The 20,748-nt window shown below is 36.4% G+C and overlaps 4 protein-coding genes across 4 annotated transcripts; 2 read left to right on the top strand and 2 right to left on the bottom strand.

The window, feature by feature from the left end:
- Positions 1-7,433: 7,433 nt before the first annotated feature.
- LOC101293649 (profilin-3-like) lies at positions 7,434-8,780 on the bottom strand. The gene is made up of 3 exons (XM_004290781.1): positions 8,611-8,780; positions 8,180-8,317; positions 7,434-7,799 (listed from the first exon to the last, which is right to left on the bottom strand). The coding sequence occupies exons 1-3, from the start codon at positions 8,731-8,733 to the stop codon at positions 7,665-7,667; spliced, it is 396 nt and encodes a 131-aa protein (XP_004290829.1). The 5' UTR covers positions 8,734-8,780; the 3' UTR covers positions 7,434-7,664.
- Positions 8,781-9,518: 738 nt separating this feature from the next.
- LOC101293360 lies at positions 9,519-13,304 on the bottom strand. Its single transcript, XM_004290780.1, has 7 exons — positions 13,144-13,304; positions 12,012-12,096; positions 11,454-11,592; positions 10,771-10,887; positions 10,600-10,656; positions 10,452-10,504; positions 9,519-10,320 (listed from the first exon to the last, which is right to left on the bottom strand). Exons 2-7 carry the CDS (start codon positions 12,090-12,092, stop codon positions 10,204-10,206), a joined length of 564 nt encoding a protein of 187 aa, XP_004290828.1. The 5' UTR covers positions 12,093-12,096; positions 13,144-13,304; the 3' UTR covers positions 9,519-10,203.
- A 1,325-nt stretch (positions 13,305-14,629) lies between these two features.
- On the top strand, positions 14,630-16,007 carry LOC101293267 (protein MEI2-like 6-like). Its single transcript, XM_004292625.1, has 4 exons — positions 14,630-15,087; positions 15,325-15,447; positions 15,560-15,719; positions 15,846-16,007. Exons 1-4 carry the CDS (start codon positions 14,630-14,632, stop codon positions 16,005-16,007), a joined length of 903 nt encoding a protein of 300 aa, XP_004292673.1.
- Positions 16,008-19,386: 3,379 nt separating this feature from the next.
- LOC101292969 (protein MEI2-like 6-like) lies at positions 19,387-20,520 on the top strand. Its single transcript, XM_004292624.1, has 4 exons — positions 19,387-19,766; positions 19,878-19,988; positions 20,091-20,253; positions 20,362-20,520. The coding sequence occupies exons 1-4, from the start codon at positions 19,387-19,389 to the stop codon at positions 20,518-20,520; spliced, it is 813 nt and encodes a 270-aa protein (XP_004292672.1).
- Positions 20,521-20,748: the final 228 nt, after the last annotated feature.

The raw sequence follows: 20,748 nt of genomic DNA, 5'->3' as shown, positions 1-20,748 counted from the left end.
GAGAGGCAACGTGCAAACCCTATCTGGCCTTTTGTACCTTGCAAAGTAAGGAAACTAGAAGTTGAAAGCTATCAAGGTTTATTGAAATGGAACTGCAAGAATTGAAAGGAAAGCAATAAGACGCATAGACAAGATGAAGCTATTTTGTGGTTATTCTCATTGATTAGAAATGTATGTTATAAAAGTATGTATAGTTAGGTTGAGAATAAGAAATGATCGAACTACTATATTCTATATTACTTCTATAATCCTAATAAAAGTCTCATTCAAAAAATGTTCGGATTAAGAATTTCAAGATACGACATCCAACGTTGAGTTCGACCGTAAAAATATAAAAAATGGAATTACTTTGATCAATGTATGTGAAAGCTAACAAGAATGGTGAAACATAAACAACATAGAGAATGTAGAGTCTTCTTTCAAACTAGCTTGGTTTCATCTCAACGGTTTTGGTTGACAAGAAGTTTGCACTACTATCAAAAACTGCGGTGTGGTACTACTACCATGGATGGCACAGAGAGAGAGAGAGGGGTTAGGCTGTTTAGGTTATTAGCTAGTGGGCTAAGAGAGCAAGATGGGGGCGGAGCTAGGGTGGTGGGAGAGGGGCAGCATGCCTAAAAAGCAAAACAAACAAAAGAAACGTTGTTATATCTTTTCTTTCCTTTCTCTTTCTATCGACTCCGGCCAGCCTTATTTGGTTTGAAGAGATCGAGTGAGTTGTGACTCAGTGACTTGTTGCAGGCAGCTTCACCAGTAGTACGGACAAGAGATCTCGCCTCTCTGCAATGAAGATCTTTTCTAGCTCAATAATCTATGCTTTGCTCGATCCATCTGCTTTCCTTCTTTTTCAAATTCAATGTTATTGTATCTGTTGGGAAACAGAAACGAATGAGATATTTATTCATTGCATTGTACTCTGATGTTGGGGGTATTTCAGACCAACTCCATCCTTCCATGCACGCTGATGCCCCCTGGATTGTGATGTTCATTGCTGCCCAGTAAGCCCTAGGCAAACTCACGGCCACCCTTTCCTTTCATCACTGCCATTAGTTTTGTTCAAAATTTACACCAGAGATTTTCTCTGTCAATTTAATTTGTTACCATGAAACTTTTTCTTTACCGAACGCAACAGTGTAACATAATGTAAATGAACCGAATATGATTGAATCTTTTATCACACAATACTTCTTATATATGATTTATGAACTTAAAAGGTTTACTAATGTACCACGATGCAACTAAAGTTTAAAACTGGACAATAAAAGGAGCATCCAAACTCCTGAAGTTATCTTCCTAAGTTGCAAGAGAGATGAGAAAATGGGCACATTTGTGCTATGATCACATTTCATCATGACCTCCAAGAAAGTGGGAGTTGGGGATAACATACCCTAAAACTAATCTATTTTTCCTTAAATTCTAAAAAATCCCTATATGCCTTTTATGATACCATACTATGATCTTCTTTTTCCTCCAGTTCTTGGCCTTTCTTCAAACCAGTAAGAAATTAAGAATTAGTTAAACAATTGTAAGTTTCCATAAGAAGACTGAGGTTTTGCATCCTTGAAATGGTTATTTGATTTGTTAAATGATAATGGTGCGGCCAAATGTCGGGAAAAAGCCACAGTGATTTCCCACGACATGAGGATTAGGCCTTTGTGGAGGGAGACAACTCCACCCTCCATCTTCAATACCTATCCATCTCCAAATCTCCAATATCTCTATAATCATAGACTTTTATCTTATGCAGATGCAGATGTGCCTGTGCTGCTACTACAGTGATTATTGCTTCATCCACCCAAGTCCCAACACGACGATGAAGATCGATCATGCTGGCATTGCCCACAGATATTAATCAAAAGTTGGCTGACCTCCTAATTATGCTGCTTTGGGGATTTCCAAACCGTATTATAATCCTTGTAGGGTGGCTTGGTTTGGACATAATAATGGGATTTCGTCCTACTATAACTATTAACTAATAACAATTCATGCTGCAAATAACCAGCAGCAGTTAAAAACATCTAAGAAACTACAACACAAAACCATTTTAGATCGATTTACTTGATGCAAATAGATTGTGAATCGATTGAACTTATATACGGAGGACGAATATTATGAGTTTCCACAGTTTTTAAAAAATCTTGTAGAGGGCATTAATCATTTGATTCATTCATTAAGTGGTTGAGCTAAATATAAACGAGTTCAATGAAAAATGAAGTAGATAATTAGAGAAGGATATTATAGAAAATTAGGGTACGTATAATTGAAGCGTGTTGATGAAGGTGGATCTAAACTTGTTGAAGCTAGAAGATTGAGAAACAATAGTTGTTCTAGGTAGCTAATAATGCAGGGACGTGCTTAGCACCTCCAAGCTTGAATGGACAAGAAAACGTGATTTGCACAATGTGATATGATCATCGAGTTAGGCAAACTCAAAAGGCTAAAGCCAACGCCTGTCATGTATATTCAACTAGAACTCCATGAATGGCACGACATATATTTATGATGAGAAATGGTGAATTCAGAAGCTTCATCACCTAACACTTAGAAAAAAAAAATGAATAGGAAAAGGGGGACATGTATAATGTGTCCTCTTAAATTCTTTGATAAGAATAATGAAATTGTAAAGTAGTACTAGTGTCTTCAACAATAACAACTAGTTTGAAAGGATGTAGTGCCGATTAATTTGGTCTAGCAAAAGTCCTTATCATTCCCAACATAAGGTTCCACACTGGGGGACACTCCCTTGGCGACTTCCCCGTCCATTTTCTTCTTTCCCTAAAGATACGTTAACGCCCCAATTAAATCAGTTAAACTAGAAAACGAAGCATAGTGAAGATAGATCGTGATAAGAATCCGAGACATAGAAAATAGATCGTAGTAATATTAGACATTATCGCAATATGTGATCATAATATTTGTCATGTTTCATGGAACACATGCATACGCTTATAAAAGAATTGAGAATGTTGAAATCGTCTTTGTTGTGATTAAGAGTCACATTTTAATTATGTTCCGATTAATTTATATTTTATTACATTTCATCAAATTACTTCTTTTGTGTTCCGTATTATTAAAGAGAGATAACAAAACCTAATACACTATCGGGCAAATATAAGTTTGTGCGGAATCGAGAGGTGAATGAATTGAGTGGTTCAGAACTTTAGAATGACGAACAGAAGGAAAATGGATGACGAGTCGATACTACATGGAATTGAATTGACTCGAGTGCCAAGTTGATATGGGACCTTCATGTCCAGTTGACACAAGTTTAGTAGCCATCAGACGTATATGTTAGGGATAGATGGGTGTGGATTTATATATAACTACCATTCTGGGCCTTGTGCATTATAGTTTGTCACCCTCGAAATTAGCCCTACTTAGATCCCTCTATCTACAGCCTCCTTTTGAAGATTTGGGACCATTATGAGTTTAATTGGGATTTAGATGTATGGGACCGAGGGGCCATCTAAGGCTTCACGAGTCTTTGCTATTGCTAGCAAAGAGCTTAGAGTCACCAACTTAATTTGATAATACAAGTCTATATTTGCAAGCTTTTGAGGAAAATATTTGGGGAAAGGTAAGCTGTATATATAAGGTTGTGCATTGGAACTTGCTTGCTTTGGCTAACCTAACATTAACTAGACATTAGGGGATCAAATCCTATCTTTCCCAAAATGGTTTCCCTCTTTTATGTAGTTTTTTTTTATTTTTCATTTTTAAGAATGATCGTATTTTCTAACACATCATATACATAAGGTGCGTTACAAAATACTCGATCGAACGGTTTAAGAACAGTAATATCCGGCATGTAATACATTAAGAACATATTCGGTTAGAGGAGATTGTGTAGGAAACAGAAATGGTTAGATAAGGGCTGTTTTTCCAGTTGCCAAAGGAGAAACTTTCTTTGCTTAACTTCTGAGACATGGTCATATAGCCAGCCTGGATATCCATGGTGATGTTATGTGTAATCAAACATTTCATGTGTAACCAAACATTTCATTGTCTATCAAAAAATAGAAATGGAAAGGAGAGTGGTTGAGACACCACAAGAATGAAGATGTGATGGTAATGATCTACTTATTATGTTTCTCAAGTAGAATACACAAAAACCCCACATCAACCTAACTCACCAATTCTGAAGAAGATGTTTTGTATATATATTAACTTCATAAGATGCAATAATTATTGTGGGTTGTGTTGATATATACTAATTGATGGACCAATCCACTTTTAATTTTCTCATGGTGGGTTGGGGGTTGCTACACTTATTCTAGGGTGGTCAGTAGAAAATCAACCTGCCCAGTTTGTATGATCCTGCTTGAGTTTCAACTGTCGCATATGTGTTGTGTTTTAAATTTGGGACAGGGGAGGCAATGTCATATTCCTTGAGGGAGGCAACACCATATGGTGACCTAGTGCCAACACCTTGATTGTGGCCCCCACATATTTTGAGATAATGATGCTTCATAGGACTATGTTCTTGATTTTGCAGTGAGAAACATTGGAGTATTTTTTTTTTTCTTTGGGAGGGAAATACATACTTCATGATCAACTCTTCTATAGTTTGGATGTCACTCCTCTAGTTGCATCAAACACCAAAGGAAGCACCCTATCTGGTTTCTATATGACTATCATTTGATTCATTTCTAATGGCAGCTATAATGAAGTTAATCGGTATCACCATCCTTTGCAGTCTCATTGTGGGAGGTAATCTTTTACATCTATGTAATTTGCCCTCTTATTTTACTAGTTGGACGTCATTCCTTACAGGGTTAGGAGAAGAAAAAACAGAGCAAGCAAACTTTTGCTCAGTGCTTCAGCAATTCTGAATCACTTTTGTTCACAGTAGCACCACACATAATATCTGAGTAATAAGAGATTTGTGAAGTTGTGAACATCAATGACCAGATTAAAAACGCCCACTTTATCTCTGATATTTAGACCAAGTAGAGCTATGTAACTATCTGTCTCAAAAATTGATATTATTCGGTTTGTCCAGGCCCGAATGTGTTTTTAAGTTGGGCCGAAGGATCCTCTCTCCCAACATTTGTTCTTGAGACTTAAAAGCTCCAATTTGATAAGAGCGTTTGAGGTTTTGAGCATCAGTTTTAAAAAGCTCGAATTTTGGAAGCTTCATGGCTTTTAACCAATCAGTTCTCTAGTTCCAGATGTTTCTCATCATATGCTCAAAAAGGCTCAAACTCTAGTTTCATCCTCAGCATGAACAAAACAGGTTCAGACATTTCATGTTATATATATAAATTCCCAAATATTCATTTTGAATTGCTAATCTTTCTGGGCAGAGTAGTGTAGACTCCGCTCAACTCAAGAGCTCTCAACATTAAGATGGTAGATTCAAATCTTGTCACTTGAGATAAAAGCAGATTAACACCCAACTATTACCAACAAAGCTATAGACACAAACAAAAATCACCAAAAAAATACCATCCTGTTTCAATTGTCAGGTCCTAAACCAGCAACCCAATAACCAGGTGGAGAAAAAGACATAGACAAGAAGAAAGATGAGATGTGGGGAAGATGATTGTTGATGATTTCAATGGATTTAAATGAAACTCAACTGCCCACCTTCCCCAAATGAATGTTGCAGGGAAATCTTTCGGATCAGAGCGCATTGGATTATAGCACTAAGCCGATACACACAATCCCTGCTTTGCTTCATCACAATCATATCAGTGTTATACGTACAGAACAACAGTAAGAACTTCAAAATTTCACACACAGAACAAAAGACGGAGACGGAGACGAAGACGAAGGCATAGACAAGAGAAAGAGAGACGGCCAGGTTTAATTTGAGATGATAGGTCAGTGAACACTGTGTTTATATAGGAGAAGAAACCCGTGCTAGGGTTTTAGTCCGACGTTTGATTACTGATATACCCTTTTAGTTTAGCGGGTTGAGAAATGGGCCTGGTATCATATTTAAGAGACCCGTTGAGGCCCATAGCTGCAATGCCCAGATCTTTAACTCATCTCTGTTTCTAGGAGGTGGAACTTTTCTTCAACTAATTCTGACTTTTATAATCTGAAACCATGATTTCCAACCATGAATATATGATTTGGTTTGGTCTTCAAAGGCTTCATCCTACGATTGTAAATTTACTCAACACTCATGTTAAAAGACATGGTAGAAAAGATAATTGACGCCGATATTGAGTATAAAGTTGTAACATCTATATTGCCTCTAAATTGTAACTACTTATATTGGAATTGTCTGTTGCGATATTTTTGTAAAGTTTAACCGTAAGGATTAAAATCTTTATGATATATCCTATATATCTCCCGATATCTCTTTTTTTCGAATGACCGATATATCTAGAGGGGTAAATATCTTATCTTCCACCGTATCTCTAATATTTCTCCGATACCTTCAAATATCTCCATATATAGGAAATATCTCCGAGATATTTAGGATATTTACGATATATCTTTGATATATTAAAGAAATATATGTAAAAAAAATTCATATAAAGAAAAATCACGTTCAACAAATATTCGAGAGATGAGTAATTTCCTCGAGTATATATGAATGAATATGGACAATCTTCTACAGTGGGTGGATTGACAATTTTTCATCTGAAAAAACTACGATCATACCGATCATGCCGATTATGACTTTAGAAGTACTATGTATGGATCGCAAAAGGATACCATGTATGGGAGTAGGACTAGAGGTGCAAATGATGATCAAGATATTGCTTCAGTTGAGCTAATTTTTGAGTCTATCAATTTAGGTAGTGAGACTAGAACCTCAAATAAATCCCAAGAAGACAACAATCAATATGACTATAATGTTTATGGTTATAATCAATGCGCATAAGTCAGTGATCAGTCATCCAGTTGGATTTATTCTTACTATCCATTTATAGGGGAAACAATCGACTGCTCCAAAGAGATATATGATTATCATATTCAACACTATGATTCGTACTATATGAGTCATGTGTTTTGGTCTGATTATTGTACTTTTGTGGACTAACGTGCATCTCATCAACAACCTAGATTCTCATTCTAGATGTAGATGAAATTGATGTTTATAATATTTATATGTAAATCCAATAATTTGTTCTAGGATATTCTCTATGTGTGCCTTGGCCTTATGCCAATAGGATATGTAGTTAGACTAGATCTATGTATTCATATCCTTACCATATTGGTATTGTGTAATTCCCTATATAAAGGGCTCCTATCAATGAATAAGATGATGATTCTCTTGCTATCTCTTTGTCTCTACACTTTATTCTTCATCATAATTTAAATATTTTAAGAAAAAAAAAATTCTTCTCAAAATCTCGATATCTTTTACCGAATATCCCGGATATATCCGATATCTCATTTTTTCAAAATACCGATAGATACATCGATACTGATATTTTAATCTTTAGTTTAACATCATGCAATACAACAAGTATGAACTCAAAAAACCACACTCAAGAATGGAGTAATAGATAATGGGTAAATAACTACAAAGTTGGAGAATAATAAACAATCTTTGGACACCTATTATACAGTCATTGCTTCCAATTTCAGCAACAACTCCAGTGCCAGTTCCAAATCCATAGCAGGAAGTAACAGAAATAAAGCCTCAAAATATCAGAAAAAGAAAAGATTACATAAACGCAAAACCATGATGTTGAGGTCTCCTATAGGCCTTGATCAATCAGATAGTCTCCCAACCTTTCCACGATCATGTTACACTGTCCAGGAGTAATCGGCTCATCGTATATACCTAAAATCATAGCCTGCCCGGTTTTCTTCACAGTAATGCCACCAGAACCCTGATCAGGAAATCAAATCAAAATTAAACTGCATTACTATAACATGAGCACACAAGCAATGACAGCATCAAAAAACACAATCAATGTGATTCAAATTTACATAGCTCTATCTGCCAAACCTGTTTGTTTCCTTCAATGTTTATGTGAGATTTTTATCAACAAGGACTAGCTAAGACATACCAGTTCCCAAGCATCAAATCAGATACTAATTTTTTCTTTACTCTAAAGTCTAAACAATGTACTCAACACTTGTCCAACTCAATTGAAATCATGCACAAATAGGCAGTCTAACAAAGTGAGATGCTGAATGACACCCCCAAATAATGGAACTAACCTATCAAACTGATCAACTATTACAGCATGAGCAAAATTGAACAAACCTTCTTTCCACGAATCACAGCTCCACTCTCCCCTTGAATAACCATGTACTTTGTGCCACCAAGGTGCAGTCCAGTCGGGGCAAGAGACCCTGGCTCATCAAAATCCTTCATAATCGCTGCAACTTCTTCCGGCTTGAACTGCATATCAAAACAATCTCACTCTAGATCACTACCACATCTTAAACTAAAATGTAGCACCATCATCAATATTCTAAACCACAATCTTCAATGACTTCACTAAAATGTAGCATCTGATACTTGGATCATCAACTAGCGTTTGAAATCAAATACACCTTCAAACAAAGTTTCTATTATGACGATCATGTAACTCCAATCAATAGTATATGCAACTCCATTTGATGGGACTATTAGTGACTCATATAGATAGTACTAGTGAAACAAAATTCATGAGAGAGAGTTGAAGAAGGAACCTGAGGGAAGCTGGAGCTCTGAGCCCACACACTACTGTCGTGACCGACGATGGCCGCCGCAGTCAGGTGGTGACCTTCGATGTCACACATCAAGTGATCGTCCACATACGCCTGCCACGACATTTCTCCAGTTCAATCCTCACCGTCCAATCTTCTTCGTTTTCGGGTTTGATTCTTCACCTGAGTAGCCTGTTTCAACTTATATACGAAACAAAGCGACTCCAGTTGGGTTTGGGTGGGTCCTAACGGAACATGGCTGACCTGAATACGATGAGTGCCCTTCACGTTCCCGTCGGCCCCCCGCGTTTGGTCACGTGGAACCCACGTGACAGTTAAATTGTCACTTGTCAGGCTCCTAGTTAAGAGTCTTGCTTGCAGTGGAAGTATCAAAGTTGGAAACCGCAGCTTTTCTCCACATTTTACTCTGTTTGGTTTTGGTGTTTGGCACCAAAAACTCTGAACTTTCCGGCCGATTATTCCTGCCGTCTCTCCGGCCGACTTGTTTATGCTAACCGATTGCTGCACTGTGTAGAAGCTTAGCTGAGCTACATTTGAGTTTCATATGGTCTGAATTATTTCAAGAGCAATTGGTTCAGCCCAGAAAACCTCGGATATGTGTTTAAATCATATCATGATATAACTTGATGGGGGTAAAAACACACTAACGCAGAACAGAAACACTCCACCAACCAAGAGATTCAATAAGCTTCTTGAGAAAGTTGATTATGGTAATCTAATATTAACTGCAACTTTGTCCACAAAATTTACTAGTTACATGTACAAGCCTAAGAGGTAACAATCATGATAGTCGAAGAGGAATTAAAATCAGTGGGGGTGATTTTGTAATCTTCTTCTCCAGGTTGTGCTCAACACCATCTAAATGTCCAAGATTGGTTCATCTGCATTAATAAAAGTATGGAGTGTGAGCTCAAATACTAATTTGGCTTGCTCAGAATTCCACGAACCAAAAGTATTGTAGTGCAAAAAGAAACACTAAATGAATTTTGCTAAAACAAAAATGCTTACCATCACCATCATCTGGATTAAATTCATCCTCATCATCATCAAAATCTATGTTCTGCAAGATCAAAGTAAACTCGAGTAGTTGTGACAAATATAAAGGAATGGCAATCTCAAGAGTGAACACAAAGAAAACACAACCAACCACCATGCTGATGGGGTTTCAATTTCAAAAATGGAAGAAAGGAAAACTTATGTTCACCATGTAGTCAGTTCATTTATTATTTTCTTCATTATATCCCCAGGTTGGAAATTGAAGCAGTAAAATGAATTTTTCTTATATCCACACAAAAACTCCCATAGTCAACCTACACTAAAGAAAGAATCAAAGAGGTCTCTTGAAGATCAATATCACCCAACAATATAGAAATAGGTACAGATCATTAAGATCTTCTGTAAAATAAAAAAAATAAAAAATACCATTGATAGACCGAGGTCATTTCGTATCATCATTTACCCCTTATACTATTGGCTTTTAGTTTAAGACCGCATTTGGTAAACCAAGGTACCGCCGCATATTATGGCCTTGCTCAAATGATAATCAAGGTCCAAAGAACATATAAGATCCAAAATTTATGTACAAACCTGCTGATAATCATCATCACTAGGGTCATCATCTTCCTCCTCGTCCGCATCCTCGTCCTCTTCCTCTTCCTCATCATTTTCACCTACTTTCTGTTTCTTTGCATCCTACAGACAACAAAGATGATTACCAAAGAAAGAATACAAAATTGTTAAACTATTTATTTCATGGATGTTACAGTAATCTATCACATAAACTACTGCAGGTATTGATTGAGAGAAATTAAGACATCTCATACCAAATTCTGTTCTCGCTTTTCAAATTGACTCCAATATAGCTCATCAGACTTTTCTGTCAAAGTCACGATAACCAAACTGATAAGTATCCCAGAAACATAAAAACAAAAGAAGTAAAAATATAATATGAAGCATTCAATCTCATGATACCTGTGTTCCGTTTATCCCATTTAACATTTTCTCTGCTCACCTGCCGCACATTTGAACCTGAAATTCCGTTGCATTGATGAACATGTGAAACACAAAAATAAAGCATAAAACCAATGTCCTTGTAAGATCATTGTAACCATCCATTTTTCTTATGGTGTTCACATTACAAACCTCTAGTCAATTCTTTAGGAAACATACTGGGTACCAGATACTGTGAGAAAGAATCAATTTCTCTCTTAGCCTTTCGATTGGCTCTCTCAGATTTTCCAAATTCTTTGTCTTGTCTACCTGAAACCGCAAGTTGAAGAATTGAATGATTTAGAATATAAAATCAGGTATAATAGCAAAATACAGTGAAAAAGAGGTAACAAATAACTTAGAAACAGTATTAAGATTTTCACTAATAACGACAAAAATATTGTTAAGAATACATACATGTTGGCATAGGTATAAGTGACCATACAATGAATCAACATACAAAGTGTATAAAACTTTTGATGACAGTCTGACTTTTTGTTAATGTTGTATTGCATATTTGTCAGAAACATGGTTTTGGAACATGGGTGCACTTATTGTTGCAATCAAAAATATAAATATAGGGTGAGCTAAATTCAGATTATTTATATATATGTATTTCTATCTGCACACAGCCATTGATTTATTGTTCATATAAGAGCTATGTGAACATACTGGGTACAATAGTAGTGCTACAAGTTGCTAGGTTATTTGTATAACATGTATGATTTCCTATGTATCAAACAAAGGAAATTTCTTTGCTTAAATAATGAACATTATTCAGTCACCATACGAACCGATAAAAAATACAAAACAAGGAATCAGTACATAACACTAACCAGTCTTATCAAGATTATATTCGGATTTCATTAGCCAATTCAGAGTATCTATGATTAATGTTTCTTCCTCCTTCAATCCTTTGTTTTTCTTTTGATCTAGCTCAGACAAAATACCTCTGACATCAGGTAAATGAATATCCTGCAAGACAAGTCGCATTGGATATGTTAAGTAGTAGAGGAGCCAACAACCAATTATGTATGAATTACTGTCTAATGAATTCCTAGGAAACTGAATTCACTAGGGAATATTAATGACAATAGACTCCCATTTTAATACCTATAATGAAAATAGAAATAGAAGATACTGGGTATTTTCAAGACATCAAGTTCATATTCTCTGTAAAATGTAAGCATGTACGCATAATATCGCAACCAATTATAAAAACATCTTATAAATTATCTTACAAAATTAGAGACATCATTAGCAATTACAGTAGCAAACAAACAAGTAAAACGGAAAAAGAAAAATTAATTCAAAACAAAGGAAACTCAAGATAAAGAATTAACTGTCTTAGCAACTTGGTGCCAAAAACCAAAAGTGTAGAAACATAAACTCACAGGAAATGGGACAAAGGGTTCTTCCTTAGAATAACCACGTCCATATCCTCCTCGCCCCCCTCCACGACCTCTGAATGCCATTTACCTTCAGAAACAAAAAGACAAATAGGAATTACTTAACTAATATAAATTTCAAACATCAAAGCAGCATCACAAATTATCAGAAAAACAATGCAAACACAAGACTTATCAGAGCCTCACACCCTCTTATTTGACATGAAATGAGTTTTCTGTGAAGAATCATTGAACAACATTGTCAACTTAACCTCCTTTCTGTTGCAGAACAACATTGCCAACTAAACCTATCAGATATAATCTTTTCTGTTTTTTAATACTCTATAGTTTTCCTAATGCATTAAAACTTAGTTGTCCTCACCCAACCCACAATTCCAAACTTCCTTAATCCAAGTTCAATCACATACTAGTTCTGTAAACATGAGTACACCAAGTACCAAACTAGACTCTAAAGTTCCATCAAATCCAAGCATATATCAAGAAATTTCATTATGATGATCACAGAATCAACAACTAATTTGGATAATCTAAAGAAACCGTACGCTAATCACAGAAGTTACAGAAATGAATAAAACAAGGTACACAACAGGTAAACACATAAGATCCTAAAGTAGAAGCAATCGTCTGAAAAGCAAAAATTCGAAGCAGGGTATACATGTCATGAGCCAAAGAAATTTTTTTTGACATTGCAATATGTTGGGGCACTCAACAGATAATCCCAATGTAAATAAGAGACATAGTAACTTATCGAAACAATTTGTATGCCTCAACAGCAAGAAGTATAGATTGATAACACATTACTACGCGAACACAAATAAAAATTTCTTATGATGTAATGCACATACTTGAGTATACATAAATTCCAACACCAAATCTCAACACTAAAGAGTGTACTTTGATGACTTCAAATCAGCTCTCATAGCTGCACTGACCAACTGAGCTTATACTACAAATCCAGCTACTACCCAATATTTAAATCAGATTAAAGGCACCTAATAACATATGAAAGTTAAACAAGAGAGCCTACAAGGGTTTTGAATCACTATCACTCACTACCCAACTCAGAAATTAACCAAAAAAGAGGGGAAGAATCAGAGAGAAAGAGAATGAAGCTTACAGAAAGAGAGGATCAAAGCTTCAGGCGACGAGGGAGGGTGGATTGCGTGGCGGATGGTGGTTGGTCCGGCTGTTAAAGGAGGGGGTTTTGACTGAAGGGGACGCCGGAGAGAGGTTTAGATGTATGCAAAGCAGTTATATCCAAGCGGGTCGGGTATTGGGTTTCGTTTTCGCGGGTCTTGAATTTGGGCTTTTGCCGCATAAATGTAAACCCCGTTATGCTTCTCATCGCACTCTCAAGATCACAAACAAAGTTCGATATGTTCCTTTAAAATAGAGAAATCGACAACAAAGTGCAGTTTGGATATGAAATCTGGAATAATGGACACAGTGAGTTTGGATTGATGAATCAGAAATGTCTTGTAGTAGCCATATTAGTTACATCAAAGTTTACTGCTTATGTAGATATGTAGTTATGTGAACCATACACGGTTCAGAGTAAATGGTCAAGTTGCGAATAATTGATGTTGCAAAAGGAAGCATACATGGAACTTCAAATTGTAACATTTTTGACTCACGACAATGTGTATATGTTTTGATATATAGGTTATGTGTTGTTTTTTAATTTGTTGATAGAAAAAAACGACAAGTTATATATCAAGTGATCGATAACTGATGAGTTTATAGAGTGATGTAAAGCTACAAAAGAAAAGAAAAACACATATAACAAAACCACAAACACATCTTCTATGGTGTAGATTTTAAAATAAAGCCAAACAAAAAACTAGATCAACGTTAATCGTTAATGCGAAATAGAAGTTCTTATTCGATTTCATGTGAAATAGAAGTTCTCTACTATCTCTAATGCAAAGTAGAAGATCCCTTTCCCAACAACAGTAAGACTTACAACTAGCATGCCCAAACCCCTAATATTTTTGCTTTCATGTGACAAATCGAGATAGTTATCATGTAGAATTGTAGGCTGCATGAGTTTGAGACCGATTGATCAGTAATGTGCATTGTAGAGTTTAGAAAGATAATTAGAAGTGTTTCTTTGTGCTTATTATAGTAAAACTGATTTCACTCAAACCGCTACTTGCCTAGTTCACATAAACACTTGAAGAAAAGCAACCATAAACAAAACCAAAGCAAACTCCTAAACCGAATATGGTATTAGCTGAAAATACAAAGAAGAAGAAATGTGTCAAAGACCAGAAATGGACGATCGCTATCGCGATGCTTTGTTAATATAGGTTTTGTCTGTGAAAGCCAACATGAAAAGATGGTGGCTTTTTGTTGTGTTCTAACGACATAGAGAGAGGCAGAGAGCATTAAATGAAGAGACATCTATCATCATTACAAATATGCTGTGTATCATCAACACCTCTCCTTCTGCAACAAACAACTTGGCACTCCTCCCATCCTCACCGTCGATCACACCCCCATCACTTCTATATCACCACCACTGTCACTCCAAACCCTCACACACACACTCCACATTTCTGATTCTCTCTTCTCTCTGCAAAAATCTCTGAGACAAAGACACCATGTTTCTTCAACCTCCAAGAGAGCCATACCTAATCCCCCAACCATTCTTCTTTCCCAGCAGCCCTTTTGTTTACCAAAACTATGAGCAAGTTCAACCTCATTATTCTCAGGCTCATCTCTACGTTTGTGATCCATTCTATCATGTCTTTCCAGATCATCCCTTTCCACCTTACTATTTTCAGCAGCCGCCAAACCCACCACCCTTAAACCCTAGAGAGCTGCTTCCTCCGCCACGAAGAAACACTCGCATTAGGCCACAGAGGAGCAGGGCAGCTACAACTTCTGGCGTCCGCAAATGGGTGCCAAAAAGGAAACCGGAGCAAACTTCTACCTCCGTTAGCACGAGAAATGCTCAGGAGGGTTCTTCTCAGCTGATTCCATTTCCTGCAAGTCCTGATGAGCAAATAACTTCTACTACAACAACGCTTATGATAAGGAATATCCCAAATCATTTTGGGTACTCAACATCTTGCTCTCTATATGATTTAGTACCATTTTGTTGGTTCTTTCTTTTATGTAATTGCCTGCAGTGCAAAAAAAAAAAAAAAAACCCAGTTCATGTCGGGTTCATTTCTCAAAGTTCTACTTACTTTTGACTTCTGATCCACTATGTTTGTGTAATTATATGTTATGCCCTTTTCTTTAGGTCTTTGATTTTGATTACTTGAAAACCTTGTTCTAATTCACTCTGCAGGAGGAGTGATCTAGTGGGTATAGTGAAAGATCATTGCTTGAATGAGAACTTGAACTCTGAGTTGCGGTGTGAACCCACTAAGAAGTCCGAGTTCGATTTTCTCTACTTGCCTATGGATTTCAAGTAAGTGCTTGGTTTCCAGACTTGTACTATTCTTGCTTCATTTTTATTTTCTATGGGTGATTGAATGAAAATTTCGTTTATGTATTTATTCTGTTTGTTAATTTTCTCTTAGGGAGTTCTGGGTAAACAAGAGGATTTCCAACCTGGGATATGCTTTCGTGAATTTCACCTCCTCTGTTGCTGCAATCAGATTCTATAAGCGATACCACCAATTTGAGTGGCCTGTACTGAAAAACAAGAAGATCTGTGTGGTTGCTTGCGCCAAAACCCAGGTCAGTTAATCATATTATGTTTGTAAACAGTAAACCTTTTATCTTTGTTCCACTTTCGAAAGAAGATTTATTTGGGTTCTGGAATTTCAGAGATTGAGTGTTCTTTTTTGGGCTGTTACATTGTAGGGCAAGGAAGCTTTAAAGAAGAGTTTCAAGAACAAGAATTTTTGGTGCCACAGCAACGAGTGCTTGCCGGTGATTTTAGTACCTCCATGCGACGGTGTTAAGAAATCCCGTCTTATAACGGTCGGCAAACTCGCCGGACAGCCTAAGATGAAAAGAAATTAGCTAGTTAGGACATAGGGACTTCAGTTGTTTAAGAACACTTCTCATTATCTGTGTTGAAATACTTGTGTATAAGTGATCAGTTGAGCATCATGGAAGAGCATCACTTTCTTCATAGATAATCCCTCGTTCCCTTTCTTTTAATTTTTGATTTTTAGGTTTTAGCTAGAAGTTTTCACAGTCAGCTTGAAGATTATGAAATCCAAGCTGAATTGTTAAAGGGGGTTCTATTCAGTGTTCATGCTAAAAAAAAGTCTTGATCTTTTTAATCCTAGAAAGGAGGATGAGTGAAAATTTGAGTCGATTGTGAGATCCCATCAAACATCCATAACTATCATTCCTCTATGGAAGGAATGGAAAGCGCAGTGAACCAAACTTGGCTAACACGATTTGGGTTCTGGTGCCACAGTTGGGGATTTAGGGTTCTATGGAAACATGGGTTTTGTGACTTTGTCCACCATTGTGGTGTATGTATGTGCCAAAGTGGCAGTGTTTCAGTGTTTCTATATTTTCTAAAAGGAAGAAATATGAAAATGGAAAAGTCTGGCAGATTATTTTTTTTTTGACAAATGAGTCTGGTAGATTTGTAAGCATCAATTTGTAGCTACCAAATGGATAGCTCATAAACAAGCCTCAGGATTCAGGAAGATAGAGAAAGGACAGAAATGAATTCATTTCTACCAAAAAAATCATTGCCCGATTATGTGAGAATGAGGACAATGATACTTCAATAGCAATTTTGCCATTCTTGAAAGATCATAATTATCATATCAATAATACTGATAAAAATCATTGGAAGATTTAATACAGGAACTCATTCCTCTTTGAGTAAGGTATAATGTTTCCATTCGAAGAATTTGTATCTCGCAGGAAAACCTCATATGACCTCCCCCAAAAAATGCACATAGTTGAAGAACTATTTTTGTGGTTCGGACTAGGCTGATTAGTGTTCCTATATACATGACTCTGATGGGTTATGCAAAACTAGGAATGAGAATAGCTGAATAGGTACTTGATTATTCTAGTTTTGGAGGTAGCTAGTTTACTCATTGATACACACCTAAAACTAATGACCCTAACCTCACTTAACATGCATGGTAATTTTGAGTTAATCTAATACCCTTGCAGGCTCGCACGAAAGAAAAACAAAAAATTACAAGTAATTTACCGAATAATAAATTATGACTAGGATGTGATTGATGTAACAAGTAGAAATATTTAGTGAACTAATTTTTTTTTTTTACTAGTAACCCTATTTTCCCATAATTAGGCACCCTGAGCCCCAAGCACTATTAGTGAAGATATTGCCAGACGAGATTGGACTTGCGAGCAGGCTTTCTGATTAGCCTGTTACCTGAGCACCACGCAGCTAGCTACTCCTCCGGTCTGCACCCACTGCGCAAAGTAGTAGTAGTAGAGGCTGTAGAGCCAGATGGGTATGATTATCTCTACAAAATCTGAAAGGGACCCCAAGCTGAAATATTTATATCCATGATCAGTCTGCAAATCCTATAGTAATAATGCAAGCAACCTTACTTCTCAATTTCATTTGTGCTGGTGAAGTAAAAAATGTCAAGTGAAAGAAGATAGCATCTCCGAAGAAACTAATAAGGAGTAACGAGGTGCCGTCCTAATACGGCAAAACACAGAGATTCTTATAAGACTATGACTTTTTAGTGTTTTTCACCATTTCTCTTGGTGGCAATAGAATACATTGCACCGATATTAGGTTTTGAAACAGTTCAATGTTAGAGGGTTAGATTAATGTGGTGGTGGATGTAGCATAGACTTCTCTTTGTAATCTTTTATTTCTAATCAAAAAATTGTTATAGGCTTAGGAATAGAAAATCATAAAACTGATAGAGGATTAGAAACACCTATATTAATAGATGTAATCAATACCTACAATATTTACTTATTATGCCTATAGATTTTGTAGGTACTGATTGCTTGTATACATGCACAATAAATTATAAGCTAGTGTTACTAACACACCCTTTTTTTAATACACTTCATCTATAATGAGAACCAATTATAAAACAAATTCAAGTGGGTAAGTTTGTAAATAAAATTAAAATTTGTGAATAAATTATATTATTTTATAATTTTCAGTAAATATAAATAAAAGATATACGTTATCTGATTATTAATTATGTCCATGTGAAATCTCCTCTAAGCTTAAATTTCCTTTTTTCTATTTTTCTTTTCGGACAATAACCATGCCTGAGCTAGGGATGGCAATGGGTAGGGTAGGGTACGGGGATCAAAATACCGTACCCATACCTTTTTACATTTTTCATCCCCGTACCCGTACCCGTACCCGTAATTAGATAATGGAGATTCCCCGTACCCGTACCCTTTGGGGATTACGTTTCCATACCCGTACCCGTACCCGTTAACAATTATGTATTAAATTAAATTTTTTTTTTAAAATACGAAATACAATTATATAAAAGTATGAAATTAAAATCAAATACCAAAATAAATAAGTTTCATACTTCAATCCAATAAAAATAAATACAAGTCTTGGTTAAAACATAACAATACCGGTAAATTTCATTAAGAGAATAAAAATATATAATAAAAAGGAAGGTCCATTAAATGTTTATTAAGAGAATTACAAATTTTTTTACATAAATATTTATTTATAAATTATATATAAATATATATAATAATAAATTATATAATTATATATAATAATATTTTCATCCTTAATGGGTGGGGATGGGGACGAATATCAAAATACCATACCCGCCCCGTACCCGATTTAAGAATCCGAATACTAAGGATCCCCATCCCCGTTACCCGTTTATACCCGTATATCTTCCCCGTTAGGGTCGAATACCCGTGGGTATCCTACCCGCTGGGGATTATTGCCATCCCTAGCCTGAGCAACTCTACTTTTCTCTGTAATGGCAGATGAGACCGATAGTGGCAGACCGATGTAGGAATTTGTTTTCTGCAGTAGATAATTCTTTCTTAAATATGTATATGTGAATTTTGTTTGTCTTCTTATTTCTTATACGCAGAGGGCTGTTAAAGAAATTCCAGTATCATCATTACAAAAAGATATCATATCTTTTATCTGAGAAATCTTACCCCAACTTAATCCTCACCGTTCGGCCCTCCTGATCGATCTCGAATAAGCCACTGTTTTGTTCTATATAATCCTTAAAATCCAAAACCCCCCCTTCGATGTTTGACAGCCATTTCCATTCACATCACCATGTCTCGCAGACCTCTTAACCCATATGCCCAACCCTACTTCGGTCACCATTTTCATCCCAATCAAAGCTTTCTGTATGAAGTCCCAACACATGCCTATGTTCCAAATCTCTACTCTATGCAAAACCCAACCTTGTATCCAGACCACTACTCACACATGGAAACTACTGCTGCTATGGATCAAAACCCCAGAGCAGTTGTTCCGAGGAGAAAGAGGAAGAACTTCTGGCGAGAGAGGAACGTGGGTCCTAGGTTGAGGTCGTCACAGCCGAGATTGGCTGAGAATCAAGCTTCAAACTTTGCATCAGCTAGTAACTGGGGTGGTACTGAAGTTCCTTCTTCTTCAAGACCTGGCAGGAAAAACAGAAGCCGAAGAAGGAAGGTGGGAAGACTGAGGCCCAGTCTTGGCCATGGTGTTCAAGCTTCTAGCTTTGCCAATGGCAAGGGTTCTGTGATTCCTTTTCCTGGAAGTCCTGATGAGCAAAAAGGGTCTGAGGTTACTACTCTTATGATTAAGAATATCCCTTGTAAGCTTAGGTGAAGCCTCTTTCTTTCTCTATACATTTTGCTGCTTACAATATATTTGGGTCATGTTTTTGTTTTTATGAATCTTGTACCTTTAAGTTCACGTTTGATTCAATCACGCAGAAGAAGCGATTTGCTGCTCAAGTTGAAAGAGCATTGCCAAGAGGAGAACAAAAAGGCTGATTCTTTGCAAAAATCGGAGATCAATTTCTTCTATTTACCACTGGATTTCAAGTGAGTAATCTAGCTATTCAAGCTAACATGCATTTTAGGCATGAGGTTAATTGCTTATGTGATATAGCTTAATTTGGTGGTAATTTTTACATTTTCCTGCAGAAAATTTTGGGAAAAGAAAACTATTGCAAATCTTGGGTATGCGTTTGTGAACTTCACCACTGCTGTTGGAGCCCTGAGGTTCTATGCGAGATACGACAAGTCTATGTGGAAGGAGGTCACTCAGAGCACCAAAGTCTGCGAGATAACTTGCGCCAAGATCCAGGTAATTGAATTTCTAATCTGGGTTTTGTTTCCTATCTAGCATTTTTCTTGGAGTACTACTATATTCGATATTGATCTTTGATATGGGTTTTGACGTACATATATGTAGGGTTTCGACGCATTGAGGAAAACGTTTAGTGGCAGGAGATACCATGGTCTCACAAATGAGTTTTTGCCTGTGATCTTGGCTCCTGCTTGTGATGGAGTGAGGGAGTCCAACCACATAACTGTAGGACGACTTCTGGATGCACCAGAGATTGAAGACTGAAAATATGTGTCTGTGCTACTGCAGGTTATACATATGTACATGCATATGGGTTTATCTTCATCTACAATATTAACAGATAGTACTACTACTACATGCAAACTTCGAATTGGATTGGTCACAAATGGCCTTTAGGAACATTTATCTTAATTTAATGATGAATTTTAATGGTGTTAACTGTTAACTAAGCTCTAGTATATATTAATCTCTATCTAGTTCCATCCTTGATGA

This window comes from Fragaria vesca, linkage group LG2, assembly GCF_000184155.1.
Source record: "Fragaria vesca subsp. vesca linkage group LG2, FraVesHawaii_1.0, whole genome shotgun sequence".
Taxonomy (NCBI): domain Eukaryota; kingdom Viridiplantae; phylum Streptophyta; class Magnoliopsida; order Rosales; family Rosaceae; genus Fragaria; species Fragaria vesca.
This window is presented reverse-complemented; position numbering and strand designations above follow the sequence as displayed.